The following is a 14,183-nucleotide window of genomic DNA, read 5'->3' as shown; positions in this document are numbered from 1 at the left end:
GCGTGGCCGTAGCCCGAAGCCACGCCCACCCCGTGCTCCGGTCCCGCCCACAGGTGCCGCTTCCGGTCCCGCCCCCTCCGCGGAGGTTCCGCCCCTTCCCGCCAATAAAGGAGCCGCAGCCTCATGAATGGGAAAGGGTCCGGAGAGGTCACGTGGCGCCGTGGGGGGGAAAAAGGGGGCGGGGCTTCCTGAAGCCACGCCCACAGAGGACCCTCCCCCGGCCCCATTCATCCTCTTCTGGGCCCCGCACGCAGTTCCCACGTGGGTGCACACGTGGCAGCTTTAATGGGCGCACGCACATGACAGAGGGCACGGGGGGGGGGGGGACGACCTCTTCTCTAGGGGTACAGGGGGGGTCCTATGGATCCATAGGGTCCCGGGTGGGGGGGGTCCTCATGCAGCCCCGTCCCAGGGCAGCCCCCGCTGGTTGGCGGGGACCTCATCGTGCTCCAGGTCCCAGAGCAGGCGGCGCACGCGGCTCAGGGCCTGCAGGAGCCCCCCCTCCTCCTCGGGGACCCCCCCTTTGTCCTCGGCGCCCCCCCCGGCGTCTTCGGCGCCCCCCCCCGCCCGCAGCAGGAAGCCCCGGCTGGGCAGCAGCAACGGGGGGTGCTCGGAGAAGCTCTCGAAGATGTCACCTGGGGGGGGGGGGACGGACACGACAAGGGGGGGGCAAAGGGGTCACGTGGGGGGGCACTGGGGACAATGGGGGGGCAATAGGGACAATGAGGGGGCAATGGGGACAATGAGGGGGCAATGGGGACAATGAGGGGGCAAAGGGGGGTGATGGGGACACTTGGGGGGGCAATGAGGACACAGGGGGGGTAATAGGGACAATGGGGGGGTAATGGGGACAATGGGGTGGCAATGGGGACACAATAGGGGGGTAATGGGGACACAAGAGGGGGCAATAGGGACAATGAGGGGGCAATGGGGACACAGGGGGGGTAATAGGGACAAGGGGGGGGCAATGGGGACAATGGGGCGGCAATGGGGACACAGGGGGGGTAATAGGGACAATGGGGGGGCAATGGGGACAATGAGGGGGCAATGGGGACACAGGGGGGGTAATAGGGACAATGGGGGGGCAATGGGGACAATGAGGGGGCAATGGGGACACAGGGGGGGTAATAGGGACAAGGGGGGGGCAATGGGGACAATGAGGGGGCAATGGGGACACAGGGGGGGTAATAGGGACAAGGAGGGGGCAATGGGGACAATGAGGGGGCAATGGGGACACAGGGGGGGTAATAGGGACAATGGGGGGGCAATGGGGACAATGAGGGGGCAATGGGGACACAGGGGGGGTAATAGGGACAAGGGGGGGGCAATGGGGACAATGAGGGGGCAATGGGGACACAGGGGGGTAATAGGGACAAGGAGGGGGCAATGGGGACAATGAGGGGGCAATGGGGACACAGGGGGGGTAATAGGGACAATGGGGGGGCAATGGGGACAATGAGGGGGCAATGGGGACAATGAGGGGGCAATGGGGACAAAAGGGGGGCAATAGGGACAATGGGGGGGTAATAGGGACAATGGGGGGGCAATGGGGACACAGGGGGGTAATGGGGACACAGGGGGGTAATAGGGACAATGGGGGGGCAATGGGGACAATGAGGGGGCAATGGGGACACGGGGGGGTAATAGGGACAAGGGGGGGGCAATGGGGACAATGAGGGGGCAATGGGGACACAGGGGGGTAATAGGGACAATGGGGGGGCAATGGGGACACAGGGGGGCAATAGGGACAATGGGGGGGTAATAGGGACAATGGGGGGGCAATGGGGACACAGGGGGGTAATAGGGACAATGGGGGGGCAATGGGGACACAGGGGGGTAATAGGGACAATGGGGGGGCAATGGGGACACAGGGGGGTAATAGGGACAATGGGGGGGCAATGGGGACAAGGGGGGGTGGCAACTGGGACAATGTGGGGACAATGGTAGGGCAATGGGGACATGTAGGGGAGGTAATGGGGGGGCAATGGGGACAATGGGGGGGCAAAGGGGTCACGTGGGGGGGCAATAGGGACAGGTGGAGGGGCAATGGGATACAATGGGGCGGCAATGGGGTCACATGGGGGGCAATGGGGACAAGGGGGGGCAATGCAGACACAAGGGGGGCCATTGGGGCCAATGGGGGGGCAATGGGGCCAACGAGGGGGGCAATGGGGCCAACGAGGGGGGCACTGACCTGCCGTGACCTGTTCGCGCTCCTCGGGGGGGGGGCTCCAGGCGGGCGGCGGGGCCTGGCCCCCCCCCAGCTGGTAATGGCTCAGGATGTGGTGGAGCTGAGCCGGGCTCAGCGCCGGGAACTCGGCCCGGAGCCGGGACCACGTCATCTGCGGGGAGGGACGGGGTTGGGGGGGCACCGGGAGAGACCCCCCCATTGACTGCCATTGAGTCCCATTGAGTCCCATTGACTGCCATTGAGTACCATTGACTGCCACTGAGTGCCATTGACTGCCACTGAGTCCCATTGAGTCCCATTGACTGCCATTGAGTCCCATTGACTGCCATTGAGTCCCATTGAGTCCCATTGACTGCCATTGAGTCCCATTGACTGCTATTGAGTCCCATTGAGTCCCATTGAGTCCCATTGAGTCCCATTGACTGCCATTGAGTCCCATTGAGTCCCATTGAGTCCCATTGACTGCCACTGAGCCCCATTCACTGCCATTGAGTCCCATTGACTGCCATTGAGTCCCATTGACTGCCATTGAGCCCCATTGAGTCCTATTGAGTCCCATTGACTCCCATTGAGTCCCATTGAGTCCCATTGACTCCCACTGAGTCCCATTGAATCCCATTGACTCCCACTGAATCCCATTGACACCCACTGAGTCCCATTGAATACCATTGAATCCCATTGACTGCCACTGAGCCCCATTGACTGCCATTGAGTCCCATTGACTGCCATTGAGTCCCATTGAGTCCCATTGACTGCCATTGAGCCCCATTGACTGCCATTGAATCCCATTGAGTCCCATTGACTGACATTGAGTCCCATTGACTCCCATTGAGTCCCATTGACACCCATTGAGTCCCATTGACTCTCACTGAGTCCCATTGAATCCCATTGAGTCCCTTTGAATCCCACTGACACCTATTGAGTCCCATTGAATCCCATTGACTGTCATTGACTCCCATTGAGTCCCACTGACTCCCATTGACTCCCAGTGTATCCCATCGCATTCCCATTGCATCCGCAGTGTATCCCAGTGCATCCCGAGTGTATCCCAGCTCATTCCCACCTTGCTCAGGCAGGCCCTGGGGGTGCAGAGCAGGTTGGAGGCTGTCTTCCATTGACTCCCATTGAATCCCATTGACTCCCATTGACTCCCATTGAATCCCATTGAACCCCATTGACTCCCATTGTATCCCATGGCATTCCCAGTGTATCCCACGGCATTCCCATGGCATTCCCACCTTGCTCAGGCAGGCCCTGGGGGTGCAGAGCAGGTTGGAGGCTGCCTTCCATTGACTCCCATTGAATCCCATTGAACCCCATTGACTCCCAGTGTATCCCATGGCATTCCCAGTGTATCCCACGGCATTCCCATGGCATTCCCACCTTGCTCAGGCAGGCCCTGGGGGTGCAGAGCAGGTTGGAGGCTGCCTTCCATTGACTCCCATTGAATCCCATTGACTCCCATTGACTCCCAGTGTATCCCATGGCATTCCCATTGTATCCCATGGCATTCCCAGTGTATCCCACGGCATTCCCACCTTGCTGAGGCAGGCCCTGGGGGTGCAGAGCAGGTTGGAGGCGGCCGAAAGCTTCTGGAAGAACTCGGCGGCGACGTCGCCAAGCCCCATTGCGGCCACCGAGTCCAGCACCAGGTCCAGAGTGGTGCGGAGCCGCACGGCACGGCCCCACTGGAACAGGGCGCCCCCTGCAGGGGAGGACTGAGGGTCAGGGGGGGAAGGGGAGGGGGGAATGGGGAGGTCTCACTCCCTATAGCCCCTATAGCACCTATACCCCTATAGCCCCCATAACCCCTATAGCCCCTATAGCACCTATACCCCTATAGCCCCCATAACCCCTATAGCACCTATAGCACCTATACCCCTATAGCCCCCATAACCCCTATAGCACCTATACCCCTATAGCCCCCATAACCCCTATATCCCCTATAGCACCTATACCCCTATAGCCCTCATAACCCCTCTATCCTCTATAGCACCTATACCCCTATAGCCCCCATAACCCCTATATCCCCTATAGCACCTACACCCCTATAACCCACATAATCCCTGTATCCCCTATAGCACCTATACCCCTATAGCCCCCATAACCCCTATAGCCCCTATAGTACCTATACCCCTAAAGCCCCCATAACCCCTATAGCACCTATACCCCTATAGCCCCCATAACCCCTATAGCACCTATACCCCTATAGCCCACATAATCCCTGTATCCCCTATAGCACCTATACCCCTATAGCCCCCATAACCCCTATAGCCCCTATAGCACCTATACCCCTATAGCCCCCATAACCCCTACAGCCCCTATAGTACCTATACCCCTATAGCCCCCATACCCCCTATATCCCCTCACCTCTCTCCATGAGGGAGTTGAACAGGGACGCGTTGCAGAAGAAGAACCACATCCCTCACCCCTATACCCCCCATACCCCCTATACCCCCTATACCCCCATACCCCCCATACCCCCTATACCCCCTATACCCCCATACCCCCCATACCCCCATAACCCCCATACCCCCTATATCCCCTATAGGGCGCTCACCTCTCTCCATGAGGGAGTTGAACAGGGACGCGTTGCAGAAGAAGAACCACATCCCTCACCCCTATACCCCCCATACCCCCCATACCCCCGATACCCCCATTACCCCCATACCCCCCATACCCCCCATACCCCCCATACCCCCATTACCCCCATACCCCCCATACCCCCATACCCCCCATACCCCCCATACCCCCCATACCCCCATTACCCCCATACCCCCCATACCCGCCATACCCCCATTACCCCCATACCCCCCATACCCCCTATAACCCCTATAGGGCGCTCACCCCTCTCCATGAGGGAGTTGAACAGGGACGCGTTGCAGAAGAAGAACCACATCCCTCACCCCTATACCCCCCATACCCCCTATACCCCCTATACCCCCATACCCCCCATACCCCCTATACCCCCCATACCCCCCATACCCCCTATACCCCCTATACCCCCCATACCCCCCATACCCCCTATACCCCCATACCCCCCATTACCCCCTATACCCCCCATACCCCCCATACCCCCTATATCCCCTATAGGGCGCTCACCTCTCTCCATGAGGGAGTTGAACAGGGACGCGTTGCAGAAGAAGAACCACATCCCTCACCCCTATACCCCCCATACCCCCCATACCCCCCATACCCCCCATACCCCCCATAACCCCCATACCCCCCATACCCCCTATACCCCCCATACCCCCCATACCCCCTATACCCCCATACCCCCCATTACTCCCTATACCCCCTATACCCCCCATACCCCCTATATCCCCTATAGGGCGCTCACCCCTCTCCATGAGGGAGTTGAACAGGGACGCGTTGCAGAAGAAGAACCACATCCCTCACCCCTATACCCCCCATACCCCCCATACCCCCCATACCCCCTATACCCCCCATACCCCCATTACCCCCATACCCCCTATATCCCCTATAGGGCGCTCACCCCTCTCCATGAGGGAGTTGAACAGGGACGCGTTGCAGAAGAAGAACCACATCCCTCACCCCTATACCCCCCATACCCCCTATACCCCCCATAACCCCCATACCCCCTATACCCCCCATACCCCCATTACCCCCATACCCCCTATATCCCCTATAGGGCGCTCACCCCTCTCCATGAGGGAGTTGAACAGGGACGCGTTGCAGAAGAAGAACCACATCCCTCACCCCTATACCCCCTATACCCCCCATACCCCCCATACCCCCCATACCCCCCATTACCCCCTATACCCCCTATACCCCCCATACCCCCTATATCCCCTATAGGGCGCTCACCTCTCTCCATGAGGGAGTTGAACAGGGACGCGTTGCAGAAGAAGAACCACATCCCTCACCCCTATACCCCCCATACCCCCCATACCCCCCATACCCCCCATACCCCCCATAACCCCCATACCCCCCATACCCCTATACCCTCCATACCCCCCATACCCCCATTACCCCCATACCCCCTATATCCCCTATATCCCCTATAGGGCGCTCACCTCTCTCCATGAGGGAGTTGAACAGGGACGCGTTGCAGAAGAAGAACCACATCCCTCACCCCTATACCCCCCATACCCCCCATACCCCCATTACCCCCATACCCCCTATATCCCCTATAGGGCGCTCACCCCTCTCCATGAGGGAGTTGAACAGGGACGCGTTGCAGAAGAAGAACCACATCCCTCACCCCTATACCCCCCATACCCCCTATACCCCCCATACCCCCCATACCCCCATTACCCCCATACCCCCCATACCCCCATTACCCCCATACCCCCTATATCCCCTATAGGGCGCTCACCCCTCTCCATGAGGGAGTTGAACAGGGACGCGTTGCAGAAGAAGAACCACATCCCTCACCCCTATACCCCCCATACCCCCCATACCCCCCATACCCCCTATACCCCCCATACCCCCTATATCCCCTATAGGGCGCTCACCCCTCTCCATGAGGGAGTTGAACAGGGACGCGTTGCAGAAGAAGAACCACATCCCTCACCCCTATACCCCCTATACCCCCCATACCCCCTATACCCCCCATACCCCCTATATCCCCTATAGGGCGCTCACCCCTCTCCATGAGGGAGTTGAACAGGGACGCGTTGCAGAAGAAGAAGAGGTACCCGAAGGTCTGGGACACGAGGTCGGGGTGCAGGCGGCAGCCCCGGCTCAGCTCCAGCGCGCTCTGGAACACGCCCAGCGTGGGGCTCACCCCGTCGGGAACGCGCAGCGGCTCCGGGCCCGCGCCCGCCTCCAGCGGCGCCGCGAACGGGTTCGCCTCCAGCAGCGCCGGCAGCGTCGCGTAAAGGCGCTGGGGGGCGATAGAGAGCGGTGGGGGGGGGGCAGTGCGGAGGGATGGGGGGGATTGAGGCTATGGGGCTATGGGGGCAGTTTGGGGGCAGTTTGGGGGCAGTTTGGGGCAGTTTGGGGTCAGTTTAGGGCAGTTTGGGGTCAGAATGGGGCAGTTTGGGGCAGTTTGGGGCAGTTTGGGGTCAGTTTGGGGCAGTTTGGGGCAGTTTGGGGGCAGTTTGGGGCAGTTTGGGGCAGTTTGGGGTCAGTTTGGGGCAGTTTGGGTCAGTTTGGGGTCAGTTTGGGTCAGTTTGGGGCAGTTTGGGGCAGTTTGGGGTCAGTTTGGGGTCAGTTTGGGGCAGTTTGGGGCAGTTTGGGGCAGTTTGGGGGCAGTTTGGGGCAGTTTGGGGCAGTTTGGGTCAGTTTGGGGCAGTTTGGGGGCAGTTTGGGGGCAGTTTGGGGCAGTTTGGGGCAGTTTGGGGCAGTTTGGGGGCAGTTTGGGTCAGTTTGGGGTCAGTTTGGGGCAGTTTGGGGCAGTTTGGGGTCAGTTTGGGGCAGTTTGGGGCAGTTTGGGGCAGTTTGGGGGCAGTTTGGGGCAGTTTGGGGGCAGTTTGGGGCAGTTTGGGTCAGTTTGGGTCAGTTTGGGGGCAGTTTGGGGTCAGTTTGGGGCAGTTTGGGGCAGTTTGGGTCAGTTTGGGGCAGTTTGGGGGCAGTTTGGGGTCAGTTTGGGGTCAGTTTGGGGCAGTTTGGGATCAGTTTGGGGCAGTTTGGGATCAGTTTGGGGCAGTTTGGGGGCAGCTTGGGGCAGTTTGGGGTCAGTTTGGGGTCAGTTTGGGGCAGTTTGGGGTCAGTTTGGGGTCAGTTTGGGGCAGTTTGGGGTCAGAATGGGGCAGTTTGGGGCAGTTTGGGGTCAGTTTGGGGCAGTTTGGGGCAGTTTGGGGCAGTTTGGGGTCAGTTTGGGGCAGTTTGGGGCAGTTTGGGGCAGTTTGGGGCAGTTTGGGGCAGTTTGGGGCAGTTTGGGGTCAGAATGGGGCAGTTTGGGGCAGTTTGGGGCAGTTTGGGGTCAGTTTGGGGCAGTTTGGGGGCAGTTTGGGGCAGTTTGGGGTCAGGTTTGGCTCAGATTTGGCTCAGTTTTGGCTCCATTTGGCTCCGTTTTGGCTCCGTTTGGTGCAGTTTTGGCTCTGGGTCAGTTTTGGGTCTCTTTGGCTCTGTTTTGGCTCGGTTTTGGCTCAGTTTTGGCTCAGGTTTGGCTCAGTTTTGGCTCAGTTTTGGCTCAGTTTTGGCTCAGTTTTGGCTCAGTTTTGGCCCCGTTTGGCCCCGTTTGGCTCCATTTTGGCTCAGTTTTGGCCCCGTTTGGCTCCATTTTGGCTCTGTTTTTGCTCCGTTTGGCTCCGTTTTGGCTCAGATTTGGCTCAGTTTTGGCTCAGTTTTGGCTCAGTTTTGGCCCCGTTTGGCCCCGTTTGGCTCCGTTTTGGCCCCGTTTGGTGCAGTTTTGGCTCTGGGTCTGTTTTGGCTCAGATTTGGCTCCGTTTTGGCTCAGTTTGGCCCCGTTTGGCCCCGTTTGGCTCTGTTTTGGCCCCGTTTGGTGCAGTTTTGGCTCTGGGTCTGTTTTGGCTCAGATTTGGCTCCGTTTTGGCTCAGTTTTGGCTCAGTTTTGGCCCCGTTTGGCTCCGTTTGGCTCTGTTTTGGCCCCGTTTGGTGCAGTTTTGGCTCTGGGTCTGTTTTGGCTCCGTTTGGCCCCGTTTGGCCCCGCTTTGGCTCACCTTGGTCAGGTAATAGACGGTCTGCTGGAAGGTGGACATGATGACCTCATCCAGCACCGCCATGGCCTCATCGCACGTCTCCAGGTCCCCGCTCAGCTCCGGGCAGGGCCCTATGGATGCACCCAAGCAGTGCCTGCGTTAGGGGGCAGGGGGGCTCCCATCACCCCCCCCCCACCTCACCCCACACTTGGGGGGCCGGCGCTCACCCTCCAGCTCCAGCTCCTTCTCCAGCTCCAGCACCCGGGCCTGGGCCAGGTTCAGCAGCTCCGTGGCATTGGCCAACCACAGCGTGAGCGGGCGCAGGTCGGGGCCCAGCACCCCCGGGCCCTGCGCAGGGGGGTCCCCATCGCTGCGGGACAGGGGCAGCCCCATAGGGGTCAGCAATGGAGACCCCAGGGATGGGGTTTGGGGCTCACTCCCATAGGGGTCAGCAATGGGGACCCCAGGGATGGGGTTTGGGGCTCACCCCCATAGGGGTCAGCAATGGGGACCCCAGGGATGGGGTTTGGGGCTCACCCCCATAGGGGTCAGCAATGGGGACCCCAGGGATGGGGTTTGGGGCTCACCCCCATAGGGGTCAGCAATGGGGACCCCAGGGATGGGGTTTGGGGGTAGCCCCATAGGGGTCAGCAATGGGGACCCCAGGGATGGGGTTTGGGGGTAGCCCCATAGGGGTCAGCAATGGGGACCCCAGGGATGGGGTTTGGGGCTCACTCCCATAGGGGTCAGCAATGGGGACCCCAGGGATGGGGTTTGGGGCTCACCCCCAGGGATGGGGTTTGGGGCTCACCCCCATAGGGGTCAGCAATGGGGACCCCAGGGATGGGGTTTGGGGCTCACCCCCAGGGATGGGGTTTGGGGCTCACCCCCATAGGGGTCAGCAATGGGGACCCCAGGGATGGGGTTTGGGGCTCACTCCCATAGGGGTCAGCAATGGGGACCCCAGGGATGGGGTTTGGGGCTCACCCCCATAGGGGTCAGCAATGGGGACCCCAGGGATGGGGTTTGGGGCTCACCCCCATAGGGGTCAGCAATGGGGACCCCAGGGATGGGGTTTGGGGCTCACCCCCATAGGGGTCAGCAATGGGGACCCCAGGGATGGGGTTTGGGGCTCACCCCCATAGGGGTCAGCAATGGGGACCCCAGGGATGGGGTTTGGGGCTCACCCCCATAGGGGTCAGCAATGGGGACCCCAGGGATGGGGTTTGGGGCTCACCCCCATAGGGGTCAGCAATGGGGACCCCAGGGATGGGGTTTGGGGCTCACCCCCATAGGGGTCAGCAATGGGGACCCCAGGGATGGGGTTTGGGGCTCACCCCCATAGGGGTCAGCAATGGGGACCCCAGGGATGGGGTTTGGGGCTCACCCCCATAGGGGTCAGCAATGGGGACCCCAGGGATGGGGTTTGGGGCTCACCCCCATAGGGGTCAGCAATGGGGACCCCAGGGATGGGGTTTGGGGCTCACCCCCATAGGGGTCAGCAATGGGGACCCCAGGGATGGGGTTTGGGGCTCACCCCCATAGGGGTCAGCAATGGGGACCCCAGGGATGGGGTTTGGGGCTCACCCCCATAGGGGTCAGCAATGGGGACCCCAGGGATGGGGTTTGGGGCTCACTCCCATAGGGGTCAGCAATGGGGACCCCAGGGATGGGGTTTGGGGCTCACCCCCATAGGGGTCAGCAATGGGGACCCCAGGGATGGGGTTTGGGGCTCACCCCCATAGGGGTCAGCAATGGGGACCCCAGGGATGGGGTTTGGGGCTCACTCCCATAGGGGTCAGCAATGGGGACCCCAGGGATGGGGTTTGGGGCTCACCCCCATAGGGGTCAGCAATGGGGACCCCAGGGATGGGGTTTGGGGCTCACCCCCATAGGGGTCAGCAATGGGGACCCCAGGGATGGGGTTTGGGGCTCACCCCCATAGGGGTCAGCAATGGGGACCCCAGGGATGGGGTTTGGGGCTCACCCCCATAGGGGTCAGCAATGGGGACCCCAGGGATGGGGTTTGGGGCTCACCCCCATAGGGGTCAGCAATGGGGACCCCAGGGATGGGGTTTGGGGCTCACCCCCATAGGGGTCAGCAATGGGGACCCCAGGGATGGGGTTTGGGGCTCACCCCCATAGGGGTCAGCAATGGGGACCCCAGGGATGGGGTTTGGGGCTCACCCCCATAGGGGTCAGCAATGGGGACCCCAGGGATGGGGTTTGGGGCTCACCCCCATAGGGGTCAGCAATGGGGACCCCAGGGATGGGGTTTGGGGCTCACCCCCATAGGGGTCAGCAATGGGGACCCCAGGGATGGGGTTTGGGGCTCACCCCCATAGGGGTCAGCAATGGGGACCCCAGGGATGGGGTTTGGGGCTCACCCCCATAGGGGTCAGCAATGGGGACCCCAGGGATGGGGTTTGGGGCTCACCCCCATAGGGGTCAGCAATGGGGACCCCAGGGATGGGGTTTGGGGCTCACCCCCATAGGGGTCAGCAATGGGGACCCCAAGGATGGGGTTTGGGGGGCACCCCCATAGGGGTCAGCAATGGGGACCCCAGGGATGGGGTTTGGGGCTCACCCCCATAGGGGTCAGCAATGGGGACCCCATGGATGGGGTTTGGGGCTCACTCCCATAGGGGTCAGCAATGGGGACCCCAGGGATGGGGTTTGGGGCTCACCCCCATAGGGGTCAGCAATGGGGACCCCAGGGATGGGGTTTGGGGCTCAACCCATAGGGGTCAGCAATGGGGACCCCAGGGATGGGGTTTGGGGCTCACCCCCATAGGGGTCAGCAATGGGGACCCCATGGATGGGGTTTGGGGCTCACCCCCATAGGGGTCAGCAATGGGGACCCCAGGGATGGGGTTTGGGGCTCACCCCCATAGGGGTCAGCAATGGGGACCCCATGGATGGGGTTTGGGGCTCACCCCCATAGGGGTCAGCAATGGGGACCCCAGGGATGGGGTTTGAGGCTCACCCCCATAGGGGTCAGCAATGGGGACCCCAGGGATGGGGTTTGGGGCTCACCCCCATAGGGGTCAGCAATGGGGACCCCAGGGATGGGGTTTGGGGCTCACCCCCATAGGGGTCAGCAATGGGGACCCCAGGGATGGGGTTTGGGGGCAGCCCCATAGGGGTCAGCAATGGGGACCCCAGGGATGGGGTTTGGGGCTCACCCCCATAGGGGTCAGCAATGGGGACCCCAGGGATGGGGTTTGGGGGGCACCCCCATAGGGGTCAGCAATGGGGACCCCAGGGATGGGGTTTGGGGCTCACCCCCATAGGGGTCAGCAATGGGGACCCCAGGGATGGGGTTTGGGGCTCACCCCCATAGGGGTCAGCAATGGGGACCCCAGGGATGGGGTTTGGGGCTCACCCCCATAGGGGTCAGCAATGGGGACCCCAGGGATGGGGTTTGGGGCTCACCCCCATAGGGGTCAGCAATGGGGACCCCAGGGATGGGGTTTGGGGCTCACTCCCATAGGGGTCAGCAATGGGGACCCCAGGGATGGCGTTTGGGGCTCACTCCCATAGGGGTCAGCAATGGGGACCCCAGGGATGGGGTTTGGGGCTCACCCCCATAGGGGTCAGCAATGGGGACCCCAGGGATGGGGTTTGGGGCTCACCCCCATAGGGGTCAGCAATGGGGACCCCAGGGATGGGGTTTGGGGCTCACTCACTTCTCCGGTTGCCGGTCCCCAATCTCCTTGATCTTCTCCTGCAGGACCATGCCAAGGGGTCCCCATCCCATGGCCCCAGAGCTCCACAGCGCCTTTACCCCCTGTGCCCCCCATGTCCCCCATCCCTCCATGTACCTCACCCCTCCCTCTCCCCACATCCGGTTCTGCTGTGTCCCCCTGCATTCCCATATCCCCCATGTCCCGCATCCCGTTCTCCATACAGCATCCCATGCCCATACCCATATCCATTGCCATATCCCATACCTGTACACATACCCATCCATTCCTGTATCCCATACCCATACCTCATACCCAATACCCGTATCCCATATCCATACCCATATCCCATAAGCCATACACATATCAATATCCCATATCCCATCCCATCCCCATCCCATCCCCATCCCATCCCATCCCATCCCATCCCCATCCCATCCCCATCCCCATCCCATCCCCATCCCATCCCATCCCCATCCCATCCCCATCCCATCCCATCCCCATCCCATCCCCATCCCATCCCCATCCCCATCCCCATCCCCATCCCCATCCCATCCCCATCCCCATCCCACCCCATCCCCATCCCATCCCCATCCCCATCCCATCCCCATCCCCATCCCATCCCCATCCCATCCCCACCCATCCCCATCCCATCCCATCCCATCCCCATCCCCATCCCATCCCCATCCCCATCCCCATCCCATCCCATCCCATCCCCATCCCCATCCCATCCCATCCCCATCCCATCCCCATCCCCATCCCCATCCCATCCCCATCCCCATCCCATCCCATCCCCATCCCATCCCCATCCCCATCCCATCCCCATCCCATCCCCATCCCATCCCCATCCCCATCCCATCCCATCCCCATCCCCATCCCCATCCCATCCCATCCCCATCCCCATCCCCATCCCATCCCCATCCCCCCATCCCCATCCCCATCCCCATCCCCATCCCATCCCATCCCATCCCATCCCATCCCATCCCCATCCCATCCCCATCCCCATCCCACCCATCCCATCCCATCCCCATCCCATCCCCATCCCCATCCCATCCCCATCCCCATCCCATCCCCATCCCATCCCCATCCCATCCCCATCCCCATCCCATCCCCATCCCCATCCCCATCCCCATCCCATCCCCATCCCATCCCATCCCCATCCCCATCCCATCCCCATCCCCATCCCCATCCTCCCATCCCATCCCCATCCCATCCCCATCCATCCCCATCCCATCCCCATCCCATCCCATCCCCATCCCCATCCCATCCCCATCCCATCCCATCCCATCCCATCCCCATCCCACCATCCCCATCCCATCCCATCCCCATCCCATCCCCATCCCCATCCCATCCCCATCCCATCCCCATCCCATCCCCATCCCCATCCCATCCCCATCCCCATCCCCATCCCATCCCCATCCCATCCCCATCCCATCCCCATCCCCATCCCATCCCCATCCCATCCCATCCCATCCCCATCCCATCCTCCCATCCATCCCCATCCCCATCCCCATCCCCATCCCCATCCCCATCCCCATCCCCATCCCATCCCCATCCCCATCCCACCCCATCCCCATCCCCATCCCCATCCCCATCCCCATCCCTCCCATCCCCATCCCATCCCCATCCCATCCCATCCCCATCCCATCCCCATCCCATCCCCCATCCCATCCCCATCCCATCCCATCCCCATCCCATCCCCATCCCCATCCCATCCCATCCCCATCCCCATCCCAT

General features: G+C 61.5%; 1 protein-coding gene across 1 annotated transcript; it reads right to left on the bottom strand.

The window, feature by feature from the left end:
- Positions 1 to 393: 393 nt before the first annotated feature.
- Positions 394 to 12,499, bottom strand: LOC308232709 (ras-interacting protein 1-like; the record flags this gene model as incomplete). The annotated part of the gene is made up of 7 exons (XM_080639939.1): positions 394 to 635; positions 2,195 to 2,342; positions 3,730 to 3,896; positions 6,800 to 7,040; positions 8,782 to 8,891; positions 8,988 to 9,130; positions 12,450 to 12,499. 7 exons carry the CDS (start codon positions 12,497 to 12,499, stop codon positions 394 to 396), a joined length of 1,101 nt encoding a protein of 366 aa, XP_080496065.1.
- Positions 12,500 to 14,183: the final 1,684 nt, after the last annotated feature.

The sequence above is a fragment of the Psittacula echo genome (genome assembly GCF_963264785.1).
Source record: "Psittacula echo genome assembly, contig: SCAFFOLD_163, whole genome shotgun sequence".
NCBI classification, from domain to species: domain Eukaryota; kingdom Metazoa; phylum Chordata; class Aves; order Psittaciformes; family Psittacidae; genus Psittacula; species Psittacula echo.
Note: the sequence above shows the minus strand (reverse complement) of the source record. Positions and strands in the feature narration are given on the sequence as shown.